The sequence below is a fragment of the Musca vetustissima genome, unplaced genomic scaffold, assembly GCF_032173495.1.
Source record: "Musca vetustissima isolate MV318-11 ecotype Yass unplaced genomic scaffold, APGP_CSIRO_Mvet_v1 utg19604, whole genome shotgun sequence".
Taxonomy (NCBI): Eukaryota; Metazoa; Arthropoda; class Insecta; order Diptera; family Muscidae; genus Musca; species Musca vetustissima.
The window spans coordinates 138,853-165,704 of record NW_026878789.1 but is presented as its reverse complement, the minus strand read 5'-3'; the positions used below and the strand labels follow the sequence as shown (position 1 = coordinate 165,704).

The 26,852-nt window shown below is 34.6% G+C and overlaps 1 protein-coding gene across 1 annotated transcript in view; it reads left to right on the top strand.

Moving 5' to 3' along the window:
* The window catches only part of LOC133323567 (protein dead ringer), a 42,664-nt gene extending 34,306 nt beyond the window's left edge, over positions 1-8,358 (top strand). Inside the window, exons 7-11 of the mRNA XM_061532482.1 lie at positions 1,981-2,164; positions 6,174-6,321; positions 6,386-6,858; positions 7,277-7,911; positions 7,985-8,358. Of these exons, the coding sequence (XP_061388466.1) occupies positions 1,981-2,164; positions 6,174-6,321; positions 6,386-6,858; positions 7,277-7,911; positions 7,985-8,358 (1,814 nt within the window). The remainder of the gene's footprint in view (positions 1-1,980; positions 2,165-6,173; positions 6,322-6,385; positions 6,859-7,276; positions 7,912-7,984) is intronic.
* Positions 8,359-26,852: the final 18,494 nt, after the last annotated feature.

The following is a 26,852-nucleotide window of genomic DNA, read 5'->3' as shown; positions in this document are numbered from 1 at the left end:
AAATGTTTATTTCGAAATGTTTTCATATTAAAAATTTTAAATTCTTCATGACGTGTGATGGATTTGAAAATTATTTTATTAATAGAAGGAAATTGGTGCAGCTCATTGGGCCAAAGCACGTAGGGCCAAATCAACCTTGTCCCTCTTAGTGTTCACGGTTGTCGGTTCTAAGCAGACTAAGCATACGAAACCAAAAAAAGAAAATAGGAACCACCGATGGTTTCAAAAAACACCCAAGAACCAGTCATTTGATAAAAGAGCCAAAATAGTCATTATTCTTAAATTATTTTCACATATCAAAGTGTCATTTTGACATTTCGATCAGTATGACAAAGAGTAGGGCATCAATAATGCTACATGTTGGCGTGTCGTTGTTAGGGGCAAATATTGTCTCCTCGAGACTAGCAAGCATTTCGGAAAATGTGGTGCTATTTGTGTTACATTTTCGAAGTTCTAACAAATCAACGAGTACCGAATGCATCTTTTGATTTCGTATGTACGATATTATAAAACATATGGTTCACATCCTTTCGAATGACATTCATAGTGGGGTATGGAGGTTCCCCACATTGCGGGAAGGTATCTACCGGTAATGATGGCAACATTTAGTTTCAATTATTCAAATGGATCGGTAATACGAGTATCCACGGTCACCCATCTACATACATATGAGGGGGTGCAAACAAAATCGTCATAGTTTCGTATGAAAACACATATTGAAATTCAATCCAGCAATGCCGCCCGCCCGGCACGTTGAGTAAAAATATAAGCACAGTGTATTAAATGTACACTTTAATCAAAATATAATACATTTGAGACCTAGAATATGCTACAATTGAATGTTTCGTCCGTCAATTGTAGTTCCATTAATAATTACTCATAACCTGTCTACATATGCTTAATTACTTTTCTGTTGTATGTATGCGCCTCGCCCCCATTTCGTGAAGGTGGTTAGTCTGCCATGCAGATGCATTTCTTATTGTTTATGACCATACAAATGCATGGGTATCGATTTCTTGTTCTTTGCTCTGGTTTTGTGTTTTTTTCTGATATTTTCGTTTGTCGAAGTGTTACACTCCGCAATCAACATGTCCATCAACTTGCATTGCCGTTTTTGTTTGATTTTGTTTTGGTATGTGCCACGGTATTTCTTGCCGAATGTCGAGTTGATTATAAATATGTACGTATGTATTTTGATTGATACCTTTGGGGCATTATACCCATCCAAATCCAAAACGAAAATAAATTGGGAACACGAGATCCATAAATGTTGCAGTACGGCCAAAAAAACAAAACAATAAAATTATGTACGAATAAGAAAAAAATCTATAAAACACAACAACAGGCAAGTTTTGCCCGGCTACAACAAAGGCACACGTTGTATGAAAATCATTCCTTGTGAAACTACAAATTAGATTTTTTATTACAAATTGGTCGGTGTGAGGGTGTTTAGAGATCACTACTTAAAGGTCATTAAAAGATCATTTCTATTAAATGGGTAAATTGATGAATTGCATCATAAATCGAGCCAAACATTTCGTTTCTATAAACAATTTGAAGAGCAGCCAATAATTGTCGATGTTTAAGCACCACGAACGCATCATGATAAACGATTTGGGTATCTCACAATACCACCGATTGTATTTGTATTTGCCGATTGTCTAATAAATCTCAAGCAGATCATTAGGAGATATCCCTTCTGGGAGGTTTGTTTAATAATCAAACAGAACCAACCACACAGGGAGAATTCAATAATATTTATTACTATTTGAACGTTTCAAATATTATATCGATATACACCTACTAATTAATTATTTTTCAGCCATTATTATAATATTTTTGTTGTGCTTTGAGATTCTATTTGTCCAACAGGAGATGGATATTGTAGATGGATGCAGATTGCACTTTTAATTTATTTTTTTTTATTTGGTTATTATAGTATCGGTTTTTTTTCTAAAATGATTTTTCTTTTTATTTTAGGCACGCCCATTAATCGCCTGCCAATTATGGCCAAATCTGTTTTGGATCTGTATGAGCTGTATAACCTGGTAATTGCACGTGGTGGTTTGGTGGATGTCATCAACAAGAAGTTGTGGCAAGAAATCATCAAAGGCTTGCATCTGCCATCAAGCATTACGAGTGCAGCTTTTACGCTAAGAACACAGTAAGTACTACCACATATGTATATGTATTTAGGTAGATGTAAATATAACGATTTGCATGCATGCATACATATGTATGTATAGGCAATACTGGCATGTAAAATATAGCATTTTTATTGCTTTTCAATTTTATTGTATATTTTCCATTTTATTATTTTCTACCATAATTATAATGAAGGAAATTATGCAGACAAGCTTTGTTGTACTGACGGTTGAGTCATTTGCGTATAGCCATTGTCGTTTGTCTTCGGTTTGTCAAACCACGGCGGAATAGGTTTTTAAGCAGACGGTGGTTATTGTCTAACAACAACAAAGACCACATCTATTGACAGCAATAAAAGATATTCAATACATGATGATGGAAACCAACATCATCGAGGCCATGTCAAAAATGCCATTCAAATCCAAGCAACAGGCAATCCCTTGCCGTACGATTTGTCATAGGGAAAGCCTAGAGAGGGCTCGGCCTGCTATTCTAGCCATGGGCGTTGCCAGTTGCAAATTGTATGCGGAAAAATATTGTTTTGATGACGTATTCGACCACATTTTAAAATTCGCCATTCGCATTTGTTGTTTAGATCACTTGGTTGTCTGGGATGATTCGAATAGCACGTTTGAAGCACAGAGAGAATACAAGTCACAAACCGGATGCCTAATTCAGATGCATATTATATATATATATATATATGTTTTACTTGGCGTTTCGTGAACACTACTACCAAAACTTCAGCGTTCCTATAAGCGACCATACAATGTTCACAAATTGGAAAAGTTCGGGTGTTCGCATTTTAATTTTCTAGTATGATGTTTTGTTGTTGCATGAACTACAACGCACGCGGCATTGCATTCAAATTCCGTCGGCCGTCATTCTGTCGGGCACTCAATCATGTTTAAAGTGTCGTATAGTGTTGTGAATTTTATGAGTTTCAATGTCTCAAATCACATACGCGACCAACACCTCCCTTGGTCCAATAAACGTGAAGTGTACGCTCAACTGGTATATAATATATATAGCCCGGTGGGATGGGCATTACTTGGCGAATATGTCAATGACTCTAGTCTCAACGTATTTCTAGAAATTAACTGTCTTTGGTAGTAGGGTCTCTCGTTGAATACGAGCGAGGCTATAGCGAAAGACTGAGTGTTTGCACCTTTTTACTACTACATATTTGTATGTATGTATGTGCGTACGTACGTATAAGCACATGCAATATCACAAATGCATTTAATTGTATTTCATTATGAACATTCAACCGTTATTTTCGAAGCAAATAAAAATGGCGTCTGCTTTTTAACCGTCAAATTCTCATGTGTCTGAGACACATACACACTCGAACAAAATAAGCCGTGGCAGAGGGGACCAGCCAATGGTCGTGCTTGATTTGCAAAATAACACTTTTATTTGTTAATCTAATAAACAATATATGTAAACAAATTGTTGTGGTGGGGGTTATGCATTCTGAATGTTTGTCCGGTGTATTGGGTATCTCTCAAGTGGGGGTACATATAATGGATTCCCAGTCGATTGTTGTTTGCTTGGATAACAGTTAGTGTATCGTATCGTGAGTACGAGTACGAATGTGCTTTCTCACAATATGAGCTTACACTCGTACACACACAAACACATACATTGCTACGTGCTTAGCATATGTAAAATTTGAATATTAATACTACAATTGATATTCGAAATAAAAAAAGTTTCAATTTTTTGTTTTGAATTGTTGTTGAGGCTCGCTCTCATCATTCAGCTAAAGGTGTTAAATATGGCGCATTTATTCAAACACATATAAGCACATAGTAATTCTTCTTCTTCATTTTATAATTAACTAGCTTCGTTACAAATGATGCCATTTATTTGATGAGGAAATGTCGATTGATTGTTTTAATGGTGTTGATTTTTCTAATAAAATCACATTACATTGGAATAATTTGTTGTATAATAAAACTGATTAGTGGGGTTTTTAGAAATTTTCCTCCATATGTGATAGTTTCACTATGTTGTGAGAATAATTCCCGAAAAATAGGATAGTAGATCAATTTTCTGTTATATTCATCATATACCAACCTGTTATTAATAATTTTAATTAATATATTTTTTGTCGTGGGTTTCAGTTAGAATTTAGAAGATCGAACTGAACAAAAAAATTAATTTCGAACCGTTTTCTAGTTGCTGTACAGGCCACATTTCCCGATAATTTGCATGGACATTTATTTGGATATCGAAGATGTATCAGAACGTGCAGACTAGTGACTAGTATTTGTTAACATGTGCGATACTTTCGCGACAGAGTATAGTTGGTTAGATTTTAATAGTGTTAGCCCTTCGCAAGGGATGCTTGAAAATTAAACAAGAAGCTGGTTTTACAATAAAGTGACACAACAACAAATGCTAATAAGTCTATGAAGTGGTGATCGTCGTCCTAAGGCCAAATCTCTTCTCATACTCGTTGCATATTATTCTTCGTTGAAGTAATAAAGAGTTTACCTAGGTCTGTCATAAATAGAATTAGTACATTTCTACATATGCAATCATTATTTACTCCAAATTGTGTGAATTGAGCTAAGCCGATGCAGACGAAGTCTTTTCAAAATCTCTGCTTTTGTATTTGTCATAGTTGCCACATTTTTTGTTAACGCGGATATTAGGAAATGTCAATGTAATGTTTGGTAAATTAGGCTTAACAGAAACCCTCTTATCAGGTGGCATCTCATCTTCTGCCACGGCGATGCACGAATCCTCTTACCAACGACACGCAATAAGGTACAATCATGCCTGTAATAATTAGCATCATGCCTCACGTCTGTGTTTTTTGTGCTTCGTGGTGATTCGACCGTCTCGGAACAAACACATTTTTTTTCTTTTTTTCACTTTACACTGTTTACATGCCAATGTTTACTTGATAATTCACAGAATGAATTCACATTCGGACACGAATCAGAAGACCCAGGTAGGCATATCGATGGCCACACAAAGGATCTTGATATTCAAATGAATATTGGTTATGTTTAAGCAGCACATAACGAGTCCCGACATACAAATAGATTGTATATACATATTAATGAATATGAAACCAAGCATTCCGTGATTATTAAATTCCTATATAGGTGTTAGGGATGCCGTTCTTCGTGGAACTGAAATTAGTTTTCTACATGAAATCGAAACTCTTTCAAACTTTTAATCATTTACATAGGTTCATGGAACGACTCTTGCTTCTGTAGCGCCCTCAAGTTTCTATTGGAATTTATAACGTGGATCAGTAATCGCAAAATAAATAATTTGCAAACCAAAAAAAAGTCACCACCTGGGTTTCCGCTCCTATATAATATATTTTATCTTTGTTGGCATACCTAATTCTTACCTTTATACTTCTGCTGTGAGAGTGAATATACTTTATTTATTGGTTGAGTTCTTAAGTGTTTATTGAATTAAATGCAAAATATTGCACGCATGTGTTGATGAATTATAAACACAGACAGACAAACAGCTACGACAACACAGAGTGCAACATATCCACATTTGTATGTACATACATATCATCTTGAGATCAAGATGCCGAAAAATAAACAACAAAGATCATATAAACGACAACGACGCACAAATGCATCAACTCCATTATCGACAAAGGCTGGCGTCTATACTTCTCGGCATTCTCGATGCTTTTTTATACGAAAATTGTTGGTCGTCTACGAAGACCAGCGAGCAACAAGAACATCGCTGGCCATTAACCACTATGATTGCCTTATTTAGTGGTCGCACGATGCGAGTGCTGCTTGTGCTCTACAGGTGGTATGCGATCCGAGTTATTTATTCCAATACCGGCGTAGTCGTTATTGCTGCTATCCGCTTGTCTGCAAACATTAAACATTACGCCTTTGTTGTCAATAAATGCCATTGAATCAATCAATACCCAGACCGAAGCACCATATCCACTTCGGTCGGATTTGAAGATATCACCAGGATGAAATTGCTCTACTAAAGTGTTATCTTTTATGTTTTTTTCTTTTTTTCAGATATATGAAATACTTGTATCCGTACGAATGTGAAAAGAAAAATTTAAGTACGCCGGCTGAATTGCAGGCGGCTATCGATGGCAATCGTCGCGAAGGCCGACGTTCGAGTTATGGCCAATATGAAGCTATGCACAATCAAATGCAAATGGTAAGTGTGAAAAGGGAAAGGGGAAAGCGGTGGTCAATAATAAAATTATTCATTTTTATTGCAGCCACCATTGGGGCGGCAAACGTTGCCCGGCGGTATGCAGCAAATGTCTCCTCTGGCTTTGGTGACACATGCCGCAGCGGCAAATAATCAACAGGCACAGGCGGCTGCAGCAGCAGCGGCGGCCCATCACAGACTGATGGCCCCCACATTCGGCCAAGTGCCAAATTTAGTGACGCAAGAAATCGAGCAGCGAATGATAGAATACTTGAAATTGATACAAGTGAAGAAGGAGCAAAATGCAATGGGCAATGGCTCTGCTGCCATGGGCTTATCGCCGCACCATCAGCAGCAGCAACATCAACAACAACAACAGCGAGAACAACAACAAAGACAGCGTTCACAGAGCCCAGAGATCAGTCCCCGAGAGGCCTTTAATGCGTTGGAAATGTCACGGGTTGCCTTGTGGCAAATGTATCACAACAATACCAGTCCCCCAGCATCGGATTCAAAGGAGCAGAATGTGCTAAACAATAGGTAAGTGTTGGCGCATTAGTAATAATCGTAGAAATCTTGTAAGTAGTGGCGTTCGAAAAAAATCAGCTCAAAATGTACGTTAAAAAGAGAGATTTTCGGATCAACATTGAAAATTCAAATGTAATTCTGGCCATCATAGATTTTGTTTGTTTTCGGACAAAATTTGGTCCGAAATGCCCAAAATGGCAACACTGCTTTTCATTGAAGACCGCTAACAACAAGGCAGAATGTAATGTACACAATATGGTACTGTATACACAATATTCTTCATGGTGAATGTATCCATTTTTATACAATATGGTACTGTACAGTACTGTACACACACTATTATGCATGGCGAATGTAGCCCATTTGTAAACCTAATATATATTCACCACAATACAACGAAACAATAACTAACGGAACCTTCTTTTTATAGTAGTGAAGCCCTGAACCTATCGGATTCGCCACCTGGTGTTACCACCATTAAGCGTGAGCGTGAACGCGAACCTAGCCCAGACATGACTGATAATAAGGAATTCCACCACCAACCACCACCCGCAAAACGTGCCGGATTCCCCGCTAATTTTTACATACCCACCAATATGGCCGCTGCTGCTGCAGCTGTTAACTTCCATTACAAGAATGATAACCAACAAGACTCCGATGCGGAGGGTGAGGAAGGACATGACGACGAAGGTGACCACGATACTACAGTGAACTCTTCTCATGATGACACTATGGAAAGACAACAAATGAATGGCATGACGGGTAGGCCACCTCGACATCACGGTAGTAATAGCAGCGTTCACAACGATAAGTCTGATGATTCTGCTATAGAAAACTCGCCCTCCACATCGGCAGTGTCTGGTGGAAACGAACACATTTCTCCAGTGTCTACTAAAAAGATACACTTGTCTAAGCAACACAGCCAACATCAAGGAAGTGAATCGAGTGGCATTAGCGGAAGCAACAACGAAGTCAACAACAGTTTCTCGCCAGCCAACTCTTCACTGAATCCTTTGGATGCATTAAATTTATTGTCGGGTATGCAGTTTCGTGTCACCCGCAACGGTAAGTTAGTCAGTTTGTGGATGGATTGGATTCAGGAATATTTACATCTCATAACCTTTTATTTTTCACACAGGTACCAATGAAAATGGTGAACAACAGTTGGTGGTTAACCTTGAATTAAACGGCGTCAAATACTCTGGACTTCTTGTGGCGAACACCACCAAGAATGTGCCGTCAGCGGTGAGTACGCCAACCACAGCCAGTGCCAAAGATAAGGAATGTAACGACAACATCAGTGGAAACATCAGTAGTCTGTGTTCAAGAAACGAAAGCATCAGCCCAACTCCACACTTATCACACAGTATGGAAACATCCCGGACCTTGGACGCAACACTACCAGAAGCCCATGAACTGACAATGCATGATTCCGATTCTCTATCTGGAAAGTCTAAGCATACAAATCCCGCTTTAATCAACGGTCCCAATCCAGCTGCGATAACGTCATAGGGCATGTCGTCGTAGGCCACGATAGAAATAATTCACTATGCTACCCCGTCCCGTCGAATGGAGTAGAAACGAAACGTTGAATGTCGTTCCTGTCTTCTCATAGACGTCTTAAAGGCAAATAAGCAAAATCTGTAAATAGAGAAACAATAAGAAGCAAACAAGTACCCAAATGGCATGTGGCTGTCGTCTATCAGTATTTCAAGGAAATTTGTGAAATGAAAAGGACCTAGGATGTCTACAAATAAGCACCTGTTGCCTAGATGCACAAACCCAAACTAGCAATCGTTGTTCGTTATTTTGTTTGTTTAACACACCGCAGTCAAGGCAAGTGGGTGATTTCCACTTAACATTGACGAATGGATGGGCGGGCGGTGTTGTAAAATTAGCCGCATACAAAAGGAATATCAATATTAGCCTTCCCTTCGTATACGCACACATAAACACAACTTGACACGCGGACTCGTAACATGCAAAACCCCCTAGTCGTAGCCTTGACTGTATGTGGCATCACGAATACGTTTTACCAGCAATAACTTGATATGATTTTAATTAAACCTCGGTGTATAAATCCAGACACAGTCCTCCATGAAAGGCAAGCGTATCTGCCGATTGAGTGCCACACAATGAGTACTCAATGAATTTTGTAAATATTTAAACTAGTTTGAGGAATCAAACGAATTGTATTTAGAGTTAGACAAGAACCATCAAATGTTTCAAGAATATACTTTAATTGGGGAAGCAACATACATCTTGTGTGGGCTCATCGGTTCACTGGTTTGCCAAGTTACCAACGTGCAAGACAAAACACATTCTTCTCCACCTCCAATCATTATCATCCATGCGTCTTCGTCGGCATATACCGGCCTAATTTTAAGTTCATATTACATTTATGTACATTTATAAATAAGTATTTAAATATAAGGAGCTACATCATATTCACAGTGAAACAGATACATACAAGACTAAATGTATCCATAATTGATTCTCATCCATATTCCAAATCGTTTTCTCATACTTATAAATGATTCGCTATTTTAAGGCGAAGGAAAACGTAGATTAACCCTTCCTTCAGACAAAGAAATATTAGACAGCAGAATAGTTTAACAGCAGGTTTCGTTTCTTTAAACCTGATAAAATAGAAGTGATAAGCAAACACTGCATATTATATTAAACTCAAAGTCCTTTTTTATGTTTTATCTTGTCCCGTTCCATTTTTGTGTTATTTTGCAAACTATACTGATATATATATATATATCTTATTTGTCCATGAATTATATAGAGTATAAAGCTTGTTCATTGTCATCATCGAAACTCATAACTAGAAAAGACACTTAGATGTATTTAAATTAAATGTTAATTACAAATTAATTAAATATAGAAGTAAGACAAATCTTCTTAGTATAAGTACTAACGTTATCAACATACGGCAATACAAATGCCGACCATCCCAAGGATCGATACAGTTTCCTTATGAATTTAGCTTGAATTTATTCGTTCGTTAGCGGAAATACATTGGCCGTGCGATCGATCAATTGATTAAGAATCCTTTTCCGCATGTGTAGTCGTTTAAGAAGTTACCCTTAGCCTTCCATTCACTCCTCAATTTATGTATATAATCGATAATTTTAAAAATATAAACAATATCCCTTAGATCTAGTTACAATAATCCTTATTTAAACTATACTAGTTTTAATAATTGAAAATAGTAATAAAATGTATTTAATATGATGCTGAAATATTTAATTTGGGTTTATTTCAAAAATATATATTGATAGTAAATTTACATTGGATACAAGTGAAACTTCTATCGTACCTGTGTGTTGAGTTGGCTTACTCGACTTTACTCTAATCGACATTTGCAGTAGGGAGAATAAAAGTATGATGGCTTTATTCTGAACGAATGTGATGATTTTTCTTTTAGCGTCTTTAAATGTTATTATACGTCGTAAAGTTGTTTCTAATACCAACCTGTAATTGTATTATAACCAGTGTTCGAAAGTAAACACTATTGTACCGTTCCATAGGGAGGGAGTGGGGTGCACCTTGGTTTAAAAATTTTCCGACCAGTAACTAATTTTGTATATGGCAATATTGTTCTCCAGCAACGTCAACAACGTTGGCTAGCTTTTCGACCGAATATAAATGGGTGAACACGTTTTCGCATATATATATATATGGGAAATTACAAAAATCTTTTAAATTCCCTGAAACTGAGGTTTGCAAGCTTATAACACGCGAAATATGAACATATTGTATATAATTTAAATTCATTTTTATAAAATGAAGTGTTCTTGTCAAAATCTTAAAATATTGGTATTAAATAATATGTTGCGTGGAAGCTATGATGGTGATAATGTGAAAAAATGGGTGAAGATGTGTTGAAGCCAACGAGTTTTTTTTTGTGTTCTTTCCTGATTTGTGGCTAAACTACACAACGCACGCACATGTGATCAGTGACTAAGTTACAGAATACTCCATGGACAATATGGTTCTAATGTAAGACTTTTCGATATAATAACTGCATCCACCCAAAACGGATGCTGACATTTTGAAGCCGGAATTTCGTTGTTTTTTTTTTTAATTTTTCTTATAATCAGGACGCGAAAATTTGAAAATTTGGTGTGTAAATTTTTATAAAAACCCTATATTTGGAGTCTAAATTTAAGACGGTCCACTCAAATGCCGTTGAACCCAGCGTGATTTTAGTTTTCTCACGTGCCGAATCTAATGAGCCCAGCCATGTTAAATTCCGCCCAATAGTACGGCGGATATAGGTAGATTGAATGTCGAATTCGCGTATATAATCGCGTTTTTCTTCGAACTGATTTTACATACATTCATACATGTATTATCATATTCGCGAATCTGTGTGAAAATAGGTCGATACGCGAATAATATGCCTATTTTATCCAAAAATAATTGTGGTGGCACATCCGCGGTTCTTAACCGATCCTTTTAAAATAGGTGTCCTTTTGTGTATTTTCATAGGAGATTACTGAAATCTGATGCGCATAAAAATCTTATGCACGTTGTGTCATTTTTAGCCATTTTTAGGGTTTTTGCATAGTAAAGTGCATCGAGCGGCACACTTTGGCCGCTAAATGAAACATCGAAAAATTCATAATTAGTGCAAGAGATTGAAAGAGATTGAAAAAAAACACAAAAAAAATAACCAATATTCAGTTTTCGTGGGTTGTGTTGTGATGTTCGGCTTATAATTGTAACTTCATCCACAAAAAAAAAATTATTATCTTATTATCTGATCATCACCGAAATTTATAAGCGTTGTACTTGACCATAACTGGAACCTCATGAAACATTTCAAAGCGATCAGCGCTATATTTCCGCCCTCTAGTGTGGTAATGGGTTATTAACTAATATGTGAATACGCAAGTACCTGTAAATATTTAAGTGTAACTCTCACATCCGAGGACATACGACAATATAATTGGTAACAATTAAAAGGTCAACCACTCCTCTTGGATATATAATCAACTTCTCGGATATATGACCTTCATGAGAAAATATATACGTCATAGATTACAAATTTTGTAATTTTTCACACAAAAGTCAGGGTCCATTTGACCCGCTAAATATCGACCGATCTTTATCAAAACAGGCATGCATATTCTTTGGCCCGATCTCCTCTATGTAAAAATTCGTTTTGTGTATAAGTATACTCCTTGCGGATTATATGAAGACCCTTCCGATAAATCTTGGGGTTCTATAAATAGGAATAAATCTTAAAATAAAATAATATTACGAAATATACATTTTAAGTTGCGTCTAAATCGCGTAATTCTCAAAGTCATTTTATGCCCATGCGGTTTCCAGAAAGTACTGAAGTTTATCTTCCAATCCATATATATATTTTGCGAAATTCCATTTGACGGCTAAGATGTGCCACACGTTACATTGCAGTACCCAAAAAATCGTAAAACGCGAATAATTTCCGAAAACTCCATATGCCATAACGCGCATCCGATTTCGGTGTGCACCTTAAAAAAATAAATCGATCTATACCGATTTCAATGTAGTCCATTAAGAACCATGGATGTGCCAGCTCACACTATTTTTGAGATATATTGGGTACATCTCTCTTTCGGCTAAAGTTTTTAAAGTTCTCTTTTCGAAAAAGATCAAAATCCGTATGAGGTCATTTATTGAAGCGGAAATGATCCACAGAAAACGCAATTAAATCCGCGATATTTTCAAAACCATTTTTTGCCAAATTTCGTGTTTTTGGAAGGCCAGTTCCCGCCGTTTTAGTAGATGAATTTTAACGAAGAAGATTTTATATCATCCGAAACGTAAAACACCTTATTGATCGCGGGTACCCATATCATTCAGTTGACAGATCTAAAAATTTGGCCCGAAAAATAGGTTTTTTAGATTTGATCGCACAAAATTTTCACCATCGGATGAGTACTACTCTGAAGCTGTGCATACTACATACACAAAATACATATCGCAGATTCGCGACTACAATAATCTTATAATCGAAATAATATAATTTTGGAAATTCCTCTTTGCGTATTAAAGCTAGAAGTAAAATTAAAAAAAAAAATTAAAAAAATCGAGCTTCAAAATGTCAGCATCATTTAAAGGTAGATGCAGTTAAAATTTTGAAAAATGATACATTAAAGTAGACACAGCTTCCACCAAAATAAAGTTTGGTGGTCAATATCATGAAAAGTTTGCAACGACAGACCAATTAACCCAAAACTATTCACTTTTTTTCATATACTTAAGTAATTCCCGAGTTACAAAGGGGTGAACCTCCGTTTCAGCTATGTTAAAAATTTGGCAATATTGCCCATATATATATATATATATATATTTAGGTTTATTTTGGACATAATCACTACAAGAATCAATGCCAGCCCTGTTCTTCCTGCATTAACGTAAAGAAAGTCGTGCTTAAATCCAAAGTTACATCATGGCCTATTAGTTACGATTTAGAAAACGTGTTCAACGGTGCCCAACGACTCAAACAATAAAATCTTTTCAACGTTATTGTTTCATAGCACAACGAAATCACAGTGTTCTTGGTATACTAAAAATCGGAACACTAAAAACCGTAGCGTTCCACTTGCCGCAACTTTACTGGAAGTGTACACGTGTATGGTTTATGTAATTTATAAAAAAAGTGTTCAAATAAAAAATAGTTAAAATCTTCAAAACTAAATGAATGAATCCGTACATTTGTAATCAGAAAAAGTCAATTATACAACATAGAATTGAAATTAAACATCAATATTCTTAATTTACATAAAAGGACATAGATTTTTAATGCATTTTCAATTCAATTTGGCGATCTCGTTAAAGAGTCTTATCATGAATATCCGAAAGGAATTCGATCCTCAAGGAAAATATATTTCTCTCGAATAACTTTAGAAAAAAATGTATGTAAATATGGTGTCACTAATAAGCCTTTTTAGCACCTTGTGCATCCGTTTTGATATGCCGAAGATCATTTGTTGATCATTTTCTATAAAACAATGGAATTAAATATATAAATATAATATTACGAATCTGATACATTTTTTTCATCCTGACCTTGATCGGTCACATACCATTCTAGACTTATAAAATCAAAAGAAATCGAAAAAATTGGGTGCAATTCAGGCGCTCAACATTTTTCAAGCGCTTGAATTGCACCCAACAATTTTTTTCCATTTCTTTTGATTTTATAAGTTTTCATTAAAATTTCTTAGAAAACAAATAGTTTTTTACCAACTCCCGTCAGTTGGGTGAGTTTTTATACCCTTCACCACAGGGTATTATGTATTTGTGCATATGTTTGTAACAGGCAAAAGGAAACGAGATAGAAGTATGGTTCCTTTTGAGAATATGCATAGAATCACATTCTAAGTCGATTTATGCATGTCTGTTCATGTTAAATTGTAAACAAAGTACATGTCGCATTTATGATCCCATATATATTTTCCTCTGATTTAATGTAAATGGTGCAGTAAAGCCCATATATCTCTTTCGATTTGAATGAAATTTTGCATAGCGTAATGAATTAGGTCGAGAATGGTGTGTGTTAAGTTTCCTGAAAATCGATTCCGATTAGATATAGCCCCTATAGATCCCATATATATTTTTTCCTCCGATTTAATTTCAAGAATTTTGATAATTTTGAAATCCTTGCATTTTAGGTATATAGTATCTTCGGCAATATTAAGGGCTAAACAGAATGTTCACGTTTAGCGTTTTTTGCTATCGCGTTAACGCACGCAAAAAGTTAAAATATATTTTACTCCGAAGCGCAGAGCACATCAACTTCGAGCGTTTGTGTTATCGTTCCCTTGTGGTTGTTGTATTTTCGATAACATATAACGCGACGGATGGCTCAACGCGAGCATTCTGCTTAGCCCTTTACTGATAACATTTTGGTATATAATACCCTCAACCGACTCATTGAAGTGTTTTTTTCGGTCCCCTTTTCTAGAAATGATTGAAAACTCATTTAAAACGGGGTTAAAGGTGCTCAGAATATTGTACAGAAATGTTTTACTATAAGTCTCAGAATATACTAAAATTACTAGATTTTACCCATTTTTTCCACAAGATGTCGTTTTAAAAAGATATAAGAAACAAAAATATTCTCCATCAATTTTTAGCATAAGTTAGAGAAATCTACCGAATAAATAGTCATACATTTTGAACAAAAAATTCAAAATGTTGTTGTATTTTCTTCAAAAAAAAAAAAAAAAAAAATGGGTAAAAACTAGTCACAAGTACGATTTTAACCCTAAATGATTTTTTATTTTTTTTAAATTTTTGACGTTTAGGCTGATTTTAGTATATTATGTAAGTATTCTGAGCAACTTTAACCCCGTTTTAAATCAATCTTCAATCACTTCTGGAAAAGGAGACCGAAAAGACCACTTCAAGGAGTCGGTCGAGGGTTAAAGTTGTATACCAAAAATTCCTCGATATTTTATCAATAATATTGCAAAACGTCCATTTTAGTAATTCACACCAATTTTTCTTATTTTTGGTACCCATCTCGAGTTTTAATTCGAAGAAAATAGCTTAGCTTTGTCAAATTAATAACATTATTTGGCTTGTCTCTTTACTTATATTTCATTTGAGAAACAGATGTTTTTTTTCATATTGGCGCAAACTATTGCGAATATTTTTAAACTGATTTATACATTACAAATTCAATGAATGAGACGGAAAAAAGTAGTGAGAGTAGGAGTAGGAGAAATGGCACGCAATTCGTCTATTACTGAATCTGATGATCTATTTCTTTGCGCATAAAACAGAAGTTACGGAGACAACACGTCATTTTTTCCTATTAAAAATTTGATTTTCCGCAGAGACATTTATAATGTGCAACATTTCCTATTGGCGGCATGTAGTCGGCATCTGTTGTATATAACTTCAAATAACTATAAAATCCTATAACCAAATATGAAAAATACCTTGAGTAATCTTCAATAACATTTCAACCTATCCCGGGATAAAATTGCATCAAGCTATGTACATATATTCAGCCAAAATTGTGTATTTTGTTAATGAGATCTTTTCAACACTAGCGATAATTCTTGTTTCTTAAGAAAAAAATAGTGGGCACGTCGATTTTAAAAGACTTGTAACTGTATTAAAAATGTATATTATTCACAAGGACCTTCTTCGTAATTGTAAAGAACATACATGATACAGTCTAAACCGCTTTACTGTAAGTCGCTTAACTGAAAAAATATCGGATAATTGAAATTGATTTCCTGCACCATTACATTTTATGTTAATCGCCCACAATTTACTCCGCATAACTGAAATTATAGGATAACTGGAATAGCTTTTACAGTCAAATATTGAAATTTTCATTCAAAATACTCCGTATTACTGAAAATCATGAGAATGAAAGATAATGACAGAATATTTTGCATTGAGAAATACATATCTTCAAAGCCCACCATAACAGATATTTTTCTATAATTAATGATTTTTTCCGACGTATGGAACGTTTGTGTCAAGTATATATAAATTTGACGTCGATGAACGTTAAATTCGTCGGCACCCTGTTTTATAATTGTAATATTTTAATAAATAAAATTATTTTATATTACTTTTACAATACAGCAGATGAATATAGTTGAAAGAATGTACTCGGGATGGTGAAACGATTAAAACCCTCAAAGTGTTGACTATTGGTACACTTACCCCATCTTCTTTTGCAATTTGGCTCGCGTGTTAAAATGTGAACTTCTTCAAAATTAGGAATATGTCCAGTTTGAGAGCAGTGTGCTGCTAACGCTGTTTTCTGTAGCAGAGGTTTGTTTTTTAATTTTCAATGACCTCTAGCCAAAAAAGAATATAAACAACTTTATGTATAAATATTTAACCCTTTCAGTGCCAATAAAAATCTTTGTCGGAATAAAAATCTACAATTTTGTATTTAAAATCATATAAAGGGACATAGTTTAGAAAAAATAGCAACTGTCATTTTAAATATAAACATCTATAGTAACGGTACATAGGATAACCGAAAAATCGCAAAGAAAGACAGTACTTTTAAATGTCGAATATATTCGACAAAACCACTGAAAGGGTTAAATGGTTTATTGATAAATATATGTTTTCGAACAGGAAAGAGAGTCGCGTTACTGTTAATCTAACGTAATTAATCATTTGAGTTTTGTGCAACTTTTGAATTATATTTCCCCTATGACGTTTTACTTCTTCATGATGTGATTTGTGAAAAAAAATAAAGTGAAAACAGTAGACTCGGCCAGTCAGTTTACAACAATCAAAAGTACATACACTAATTGTTTATTTTAGATTTTATTACTTCTATATCCAAGGTAAGGCAAAACATAGGCTTAGCAAAAATATATTCGATAGAAAATTGCAGGTTTAGTGTAATTTTTTAAAATTCTTTAGCTGCTTCTCTTTTTCTTTAATGAACCTGACATTTCTTTGCATAGATTGCCAGCGTTAGAGCAAAAATTAACTTTTGTGAAGATTGTCATCGTAAGTATTACGCATATATGTAGCAAGTTCGTTATAACCGAATTAAAATAAATGAAGACTGAATGTTGAGAGCGAATAATTACTTTGTTATAAAAAAATCGTTATATCCGTACTTCGCAAAATAAAGATTTGTATCAAAAATATGTCTTAAAACTTTGGGACCAGGCAATCTGTTTGCTATGAAGAAAGTTCGTTATAAGCGTACTCAACTGTACCTCAATTTGTTACAGTGACATTTGTGTATAAAGGGGTTCTGTGCTTCCGGGGAAATACCACAAAGAAAAAACAAAGGGAACTGATAAGGATCAGTGGCGTTAGCCGAAACTTCCCTGTCTTACTCCTTGGTACCTTACTCCATACAGTGTCCACGAATATATAGTAGTTGGGTTGGATTACGCCTGAATATTATGCAATAACAAAATGATGAGAAAAAAATTAAATCTTTGATCAATGCTGCTCATGCATGGGAACAATTACCCGTGGTGACAGACTCGTTCTCTGCGTTCTCATTTTTTTAAGTCTTCCAACTTATTTTTTAGAATTTCTAATTTTAGAGTTTAATGTAAGAACAGATTACATTGCTATTGTAACTAGACTTTAAATATACGACGGCAGTGTGGAGCATATAAAAGTTTTGTGTGAAGACAGTTCCCACTTTCTTAGTGCATTAAAAATGTAAATTTTCAAACATTCAAAATTGCCCACTCTTCATTACATTGAAAAATTAATGGAATATATTTTCATTCAATCCGTTCAGAACTGAGGAAAATGTGAATGCGTACAGAAACATTGTACATAGTTTTTGGCCCATAAATAAACATTTTATTCTTCGTTGTCAGCATCGCAAAGTATACCGACAAGAGTATATCTTAATATTAAGAGAGTTAGCATCAACCCTAAAGTATCTCTTAAAGTACAATTGTATATATGTATGTATACTATACATACATAGAGAAACAACTTGCTCCGGCACAAGTATACTAACATAATAACAGAGAAGAGAATGAAAACAAAGAAGCAGCAGATAGAATTTTAATTTTCTTCTTTCAGATTTCAGAGTTGCTGAGTTGTCGAAAAATTTGTCTGGTATTATACCACATATTATACCACTGCGCTATAGGTAATTTGGGAAGTTTTTTAGGCAAAAAGTAATTTTTTTCAATTTTGGAAAATAATATCGTTTTTGGTGGCATTAAAATGAAAATATGTCAAAATTTATGATTCCGTAAGATTTTTTGCATAAAAGTGTCTTAAAGTGGTGAAAATCGTAGCCAAACTCTAAACTTTGAAAATAAAATTAAAGAAATAAAAAAATAATTAAGAAATTAAGGCGTATTTTAAAACATTTGAAACCGCTAAGTTAAACATGGAGACTATTGGCGGCGGTGTGTCCTCTTTATTTAATATATAATATTTATTAATAAGTTTGTGTAGCGATTCAAAATTTACATAGTTGACTAACAATATGGACCGAAAATACGTCAAATTAAAAGAGAAAATTAGGCTGTCATATAAATAGAAAACTTTTCCGCGAAAAAGGAATACACTCGAATTTTGATTACAAAAAAATAACGTGACTCGTAAACCGCAAATAGGTTGTCGAAGGAAATATTATGAGAAAAAATCTAAAAAGTGGAGAAGAGGAAATGGCGGGCTTGGGTTCCCCTTAGAACATAAACCACTAATAATTTACATTTTTCAGCATTGATTAAAAATAAAAAATGACATATGAAAAAAATGTTGTTCAGTATATCCAGTGTTTACTGTAATCGTGTTCGACTGTAACAAGCATGGTTTTATCTATATAACTTTAAGGAGGTACTGAATTAATCATTATTAATGCATTCTGCAAAAATATACAACATTGTAATAATTAAAATCCTTTAAAAATCGAATCGCGGGGTCGAAATTTTTTAACTTACTACCCTAATCGTTTTAATCGTTTGTTGTGTATATGAAAACTTATGAAAATATCTGAGAAAGAATTAGCTTTGTTCGTTATATGTTTAGTTGCTTATAACCGTTGGTTGTTATATCCGGTTTCTACTGTGGAAATCTGCGTTTTCTCTTTCTTCTACATATAAATCATTTAAAAAGTCAAAAAATAGTTTAACGCCGTTTTTATTAATTTTTGCCTCAAAAACAGGGCAAATTACCTATGGTGCACTGGTATGTTCTAAAGTTTAGAGGTTAAGGTGTTGATATGAGTCGTTCAGAGTTAATTTCGATTTACTTCATTCTTTAAAAATTAATCATAACTTTTTATAATTAACTTATTAATTAAATTTTATATTATAAAGGAATGTAAATGTATACTACTTAAAAAAAAGTTCACTTCACCATCGCTTTTCACAACTTTTGTTTTAGGGAGTCAATCGATGTGTGCACTGAGACATCGATATGTGAAAGAAATCATATATTTATTTTTGTAATACAAGCTGTATTATTATAATTACTCTTCTACTACAAAAATAAATAAATAGATAGATAGAAAGAAAAAATAAAGAAAAATAGCAAAGTAATTACATAAAACATATTAAAATGTAGTCAAATAAAATATGCAGTAAAGTTATGTGGATCATTTTATCTTTTCGTATTGTGTTTTTAATGTCGCAGTTTTAACATAAGCTTGCATGATTTTTTATTACTATATAATAAAATTATGGTAATACACCTCCACATCATAATCTTAATCATCAATGTAATCTTCTCCTCAAAATCCTTTAAGAATATTTAAATTTCTTATTTTCTAAAAACATATGGTCATGTCAGTCATGGTAGAAATATGTTTCTCCTTAGGTTAGGGGGCAATCTTTCGTTTTTATGGTTAGTTTCTTATTGTAATAAGGACTGTTATTTATAAATTGTAATTTTATAACTGATTACAAGTTGTATAAGCTTCTTTACGTAAAAAGATTTTTATTTTCTGACGGAAAAAATAAAAATCCCAAAAAGAGTTTTATTTTCTGACGGAAAAAATTAAAAATTCCAAAAAGACTTTTGACTTTTGACGGAAAAAATAAAACACCCAAAATGAGTTGTATTTTTGGCGGAAAAAACAAAAAAGTGTTTTATTTTTAACGGAAAAATAACAATCATGTTTAGCAGTTAAAAATCGACGTTTATTTTTTCGTTGAATAATAAGCCTTAACATGGGAACTGAGAGTGTTTTCTCAAGATCACTCAATATCCTTATTGGGCTCCTCAATACGAATATATTGGTATATGACACTATAGGTGTCCCATGTCTCTAACATGAAGATTTTTTTGTTCGCATTTTAAAAAATAACTTTTATTTTCGGTCCCTGGTTGTAATAGTACGTTTACAATATACAGGGTTTAGTAAACCCAGTGGGTTTAAATTGTCAATTCCATTGTTTATATGTCAAATAAATCCTCATAACCCTGCAAAAAGTTCTAATGTACATGCCTTTAAACTGTCTGCAGAAAACAAAATTTGTTGATGCTTTTTGAAACTCTATGTCATGGCATACTTCTTCAAGGTAGTCTCATTTGAGGAATGGATAATGACAAGCTTTTTTAATATGTAACTTATAAATCAATATACATATGTACAAAATACTATATGCAAAATACTTTTTTGTGATAATCATTTTTGGGTTGGTATAGATTTTGGACGATATCTTCGAGACCAATATGCCTTTCGCAGTGATTCTTGCGGAAATAAGAACTAAATATGTCCACAAACATATCTCATCATACATAATTCATTTTACATCTTTAGTATGCTGGCTTTAGGCGTATATATTGGAATTTTGTCAAATTTGTATTGAGGCAAAATACTTATTACACTCACTGTATACAAAATAGAAAAAAATTTTGTTTGTTTGTTTGTATGTTACCGATAAACGAACCGATAAACATTGACATATGTGATCTTAATCTATATATAAACCGACTAACATTAATCCCTACACATGTTTTTCTGCAACATATGCACTGCTTAAAATTTAATATCAATCAGACGCCCATTGATTATCTGAACCGATTTCATCTATCTAAATTTTAATTTGATAACACGGGTCCCGCTAGTTTCAAATAAAATAAAAAATAAATTCCCTAAAATTGTATGTATGTCAATTGACATATTTAAAAAAAAAAAAATTAAAAATGTATATTTTCTAAGGCTGCAAATTGTTATCAAGATGTAAATGTGGGTGCTACAAAATATATTTATGACTTTTAGAAATATAATAAATAATAAATACTGAAATACTTTGCCACTGAACAAATAATGTGCGTACATTTCAAAGGAAGGTATTTTCATTTAAGGGGATCCTCCATTCTCGGTGTGAAAAATTTTTATTTAGTTATTCGAATCTACACCAATTCAAGAATATGCATACAAAATTTCAAATAAAAATCTCAAGAACTCTTGCAGATATAGTCAATTTATTGTGACAGCATCAAGTGACGCAAGAGTGATTCTCAAACTTTAAACTCATTTTTCTCGAAGCCGTGTTTTACGAATGACGGGCACGATAACTCAAAATCGAATAATCTAATCTATAAAGCCAATCAATAAAGAACTTCCTTATTTTTTACCTTAGATTGCGGTCAAAAAAAATTCAAAAAAAAAAAATTTAAGGTTAAATTTTGAGCGAAGCCTAACACCCTTGGAATTTCCTGTTCCAGTGAGGAGTTATCGTGCACGCCATCAAAAATAAGGACTTTTCATTAATCACCAACAACAACCAAATTTCTTTAAATTATTGTTCTTCTCTTTTAAATCTCCAATTTTATATGTGTAAAGTTGCAAACCTTAACATGCATTCATTTACCAGCCCAATGAAAATCTTGAAAATTTAGAATCGAGAATGGGGGAGGTCCCCTTAAATTTTGAATGCTGAATGTTGTCAAAAGTAAATTTATGAAAAAAATTAAACCATATGGCTGCATGGGACTACTTTGTATTATTATGCCACGCTCTCTGTAAATGCGAATAAAAGTACGTTTAGATTTACGAAATCCACTTGATCTCAAATGCCAATTCCATAGCGTATACGCCAAATATAAACCACTGGATTTGTGAACATGATTAAGGTGACGTATACGCTATGGACTTGACCTTTGAAATCGAAGAATTACAATATGATGTGTTTGACGTTGGTAACATCTATGACATACATAGTCTATGAAATGAATCCCATTCTTACAACATTGAACTATTGTATGGTATCAGAGTTTTTAATTAACGGCTTCCCATCACGTTTCCTAACAAATAAATATTATCTCTTCGATAACATATGCCAGCCACTAATAATATCCACTTTCTTCATAAACAAATGGTAACCCTGTCACCCTCAATGTTTACTTTCAACGAGAGAACTCCTAAAGTTGCGTGAGTACATTTCTCGCAATCGTATAGACATTCAGATAAGCAAATGTGCAACAAGCAGCAGAGGCAACAGCAGATACATATCTCATAAATGTGGAGCACAGACGTGAGATTACTGGGATATCTGCACACCCCACCCCACCTTTTCATGTTCACCCTTAGAATATTCATGAAGAATACCTTGTGCAAAATTTAGTGCTTGTGCTTGTGCCAGTGTTTTAGTTATGTTTCGGTAGAATCAACAGATACGTGTACACGGACATTGCTCGGAAAGCAACATAGCCAAGCCAGAGTGCAAAATGAAAAGATACTGCAAGGTGTCCAGCATTAAAGTACATTGCCATAGGATGGCTCGCAACTAACTACGGTCGGAACAGTATCCATTTAGCCATACATCATACTGCATGTACGTTTACGTCTCATTTATATTCGAATGGGAGGCAATACATCTGGAAGGTTATTGTTTTGTATTCTCTGGCGTTACTGAGGTTATTGATGAGCGACAAAGCCCAGTGTGTCTTACTTTGAGTTTTCTTCAGTTTTATTTCAATCAGTGCGATGCGGTCCAACAACGACGTTTGACGTGTTCGCTCAATTCGATTCGATTTGTCGTTGAGTTGGTTGCAGCGTCTTAATCAACAGAGTCGTTCGGTAGTTGTCAATAACCGTTCATGACAATAACTTTGTTGGCCCAATTGGACCGACCGTTTGTTTCGGTATATTCTGCTCCCGTCGTGTCGGTGTTGCTTTATTTTTGTTACACACAGTGCTATGTACATATTTATGCTCACTTACCTTCACATATCGTGGTATTTATTGTCGCAGTCGTTGCTATCGTCGCTGCAGCCGTTTATGAATTTCGAGCAGCAGAGCAGCACAACCAACAGTTGGCCCTCGCGCAAGTAGAATCTGTTGATTCTAAATATTATGATTACAACACACGAACGTGTAAACAATCGCGGGCTGTCGCCGGACGCGTATTCTCTCGCGCAGTAACAAAACTCAACGCAAGAATAAGAGTCATTTAAAGAAGACATAAACGAAAAGAAGAAAAGAAAACAAAAAACACACCGGATTGTGTATGAACAAAGATAATAAAAATAATAATTAAGTGTCACTTTTTCTCCTCGGTTCCAAGCACAACTTAACCAAAGCAGAAGACCAACAACAAAGACCCACTAAACGTAACGTAAAGCTACAGCCGGTCAGTCACACAACAGCTTGCCATATAAATACATATATACGTACATACATATGTACAAACAGAATAGGCACTAATCCCTCGAGGTTGCCAATCGCGAGAGGATAGAATCTATTTTCTTGAGCGAAGTTCTCTCGGAAACCAAAGTAAACAAACAAATAAAATTGTTTGTACATATGTATGTACAATATTTCACAAATAGTGCAAATTGATGAAAGCGCGGACGAACGTTCGAAAATACAACGTCCATCTATTTTTTACCCGTCGTTCATCAATACAACGGTGACACATAAGTATATGCACATACATACATATCTCCACGCACAACGTACAACCAAGTTCGTACTAACACGCACAGACGTGCGGGCGTACCAATAGACTGCTGGGATTACCTTGTGTGTATATACGTAAATTTATCTATTAGTACGTCCGTAAGTATCTATGAGTGTCGCTGTGTGTGCCTGTGTGTATTGGAATGTTTGTAAGTATCGTCAGAGTTAATAACCACCTCATATCAACAGACTTGGGCTAAGCTATGCAGAGGGAGATATCTGCTTATGGATGTATGTATGCATGTGTATATTCGTCTTTACAATGAGCGTACGTACGTTTTCATCCATTCGATGTACCGACAACCGTATAAATCTATGCCCCCAGATATAAAGTATTTATATGGAAATACGTATTCGGCAGATGTTGTTATGCATAGATTTGTCTTGGCTAGTTGTTGTACAACGCGAGAGAGCACAGCAGTCACAGAGTTATTGTGAATGTTCTCGGTTTTGTTGTCTCTGTCGCTGCGGCTGTCGCTGTTGTTGCTTGGCGTTCTGCTCTTGACCGATCTCGTCGTTGCCGTCGCCTACATATTATAATAATAAATGTGTTATTTTGTATTATTACTATTATTTGTTCTTGTTGTTGTTGCTGCTATTATTGTCGCCGACAAAATTCTTTACAAATAAAAAGTGAAAAATGTGTTAATTTAATAATAAAAATAAATCAAAAAAAAAAAAAACAAACTCACGAGAGAAAGAGAGAGGGTGAGCGAGAGTGAATAAGAGTCGCAGGGTGGAAAGGAGGAAAGTCGTAAGAAAACAAAACAAATCGAGAAAACAAATAACAGAGAAGAATCAACAAGTCAGCATCATACAACTGACACACCATACCGCAATACCCCTTTTTAGCCGTTTTACAATTTCGAAAAGCATTAACCAGAGTCGTCTCTTTCCCGCCATAAGAATGTGCAACAAATAATTGACAAAACGAAAAATCACAAAAAAAAACCTAAATCTTCACAGACCAAATCAAAACCGAAAGTAAATGGTCGAAGTAAAATTGAAAGGTGAGTGCAGTTAGATTTCCAGGTGCTTACTGTATGTTTTGTTTTTATTCTAAATTCGGTGTTTTCATAAAAGCGTAAAATAGTATCATATCCCACTAAGGTCGATGACAATTTGCCAAATTTTCAAAATTTAGCTTTTATAAATATTGATATAAGATATCAGCAATAGTAAAATGTGTAGCAGAATTTATGAATAGAAATACTCCTTTGATTTGACTAAAAGATATAGCCGAAAAAGCTAATGTCAACAGACGGTCCGCGAAAAAAGCTAAAAATAAAAAACGTTGATTCTTGGGTAAATAAATAATTCTTTATTCACACGTCTCTATTTATAAATAAAATGAAAAAGTGTTAATTTTTATACCCTACACAACTATGTTGTCAGGGTATTATAGCTTTGTGCAGCCCCAAAAGTTTGTAACGCCGCGAAATATTGGTCCTAGACCCACCTTTAAGTATACCGATCGTCATATCTCGACTAGCTGAGTCGATCTAGACATGTGTGTCCGTCCGTCCGTCTGTCCTTTATAATTTGTAAACACGATACAGGCCACAATTATGGACCAATCTTCACGAAACTTTGCATGTAGAATGGGTTCTGGCCAATGAAGACCCCTATTGTTTTTGGAAAAGATCGGTTAATAATTAGGGGATGAAATGGACCAAATACTTAACTTTTGTCTGATTTTCTGGTCGCTCCAGAGGCCGCAATTATGGCTCAAACACCGCGATTTTTTGCATGGAGAAGGGGGCCGGGCCAAAGAATAAGTATGCCTGTTTTGATAAAGATCGCTCAATATTTAGCGGGTCAAATGGACCCTGACTTTTGTGTGAAAAATGACAAAATTTGTATTTGATGGCGTATATATTTGCCCCTGAAGGATCTAGACCCAAAAAGTTGGTAGTATGTTCAAGAGGAGTGATTGACCTTTAAATTGATACCAATTTTATGGTCGTTTGTACTCAGATGTGGAAGCTACACTTAAATATTTACAGATGCTTACGTATTCAGACATTATTTAGTAACCCAAAACCACACTAGAGGGCGGAAATATAGCGCTGATCGCTTTGAAAATTTCCATGAGATTCCAGTTATTGTCAAGGACAACGCCTATACCATTCGGTGATGATCAGATAATAATTTTGGGATGAAGTGGACCGAAAACTTAACATTTTGTTTTTTTTTAGTCGATCTATAGGCAATTGAAACCCCAACATCACAACATAACCCACGGTAAAGAGAATCTGGACAAGTACAGCCCTCATCTACTGAACATTAGTAATATATGTTGAATATTAGTAATATATGTTTCAAGAGGGTGCAAATAATGCAAAGTTAGATTTTCGTGGAAGTTGTGTAAGGTATTATATGGTCGGCCCGTCCGACTATACTGCTCCGCTCACTGGTTTATTTTAATTTTTCGGATGATTACAAAAAATTTATAATGTTGTTGTCAAATGTTGCCGTAGTTTTGACTTACTTGTACAAACAACACTTGCAAATATTTCTGTGCGGGAAAGTCAAAAGAGCAGATATCCGAAATCTTTTACCTGCCTCAACGTGCGCCTAGTTGAACTCACTGCATAAAAATACGACAATG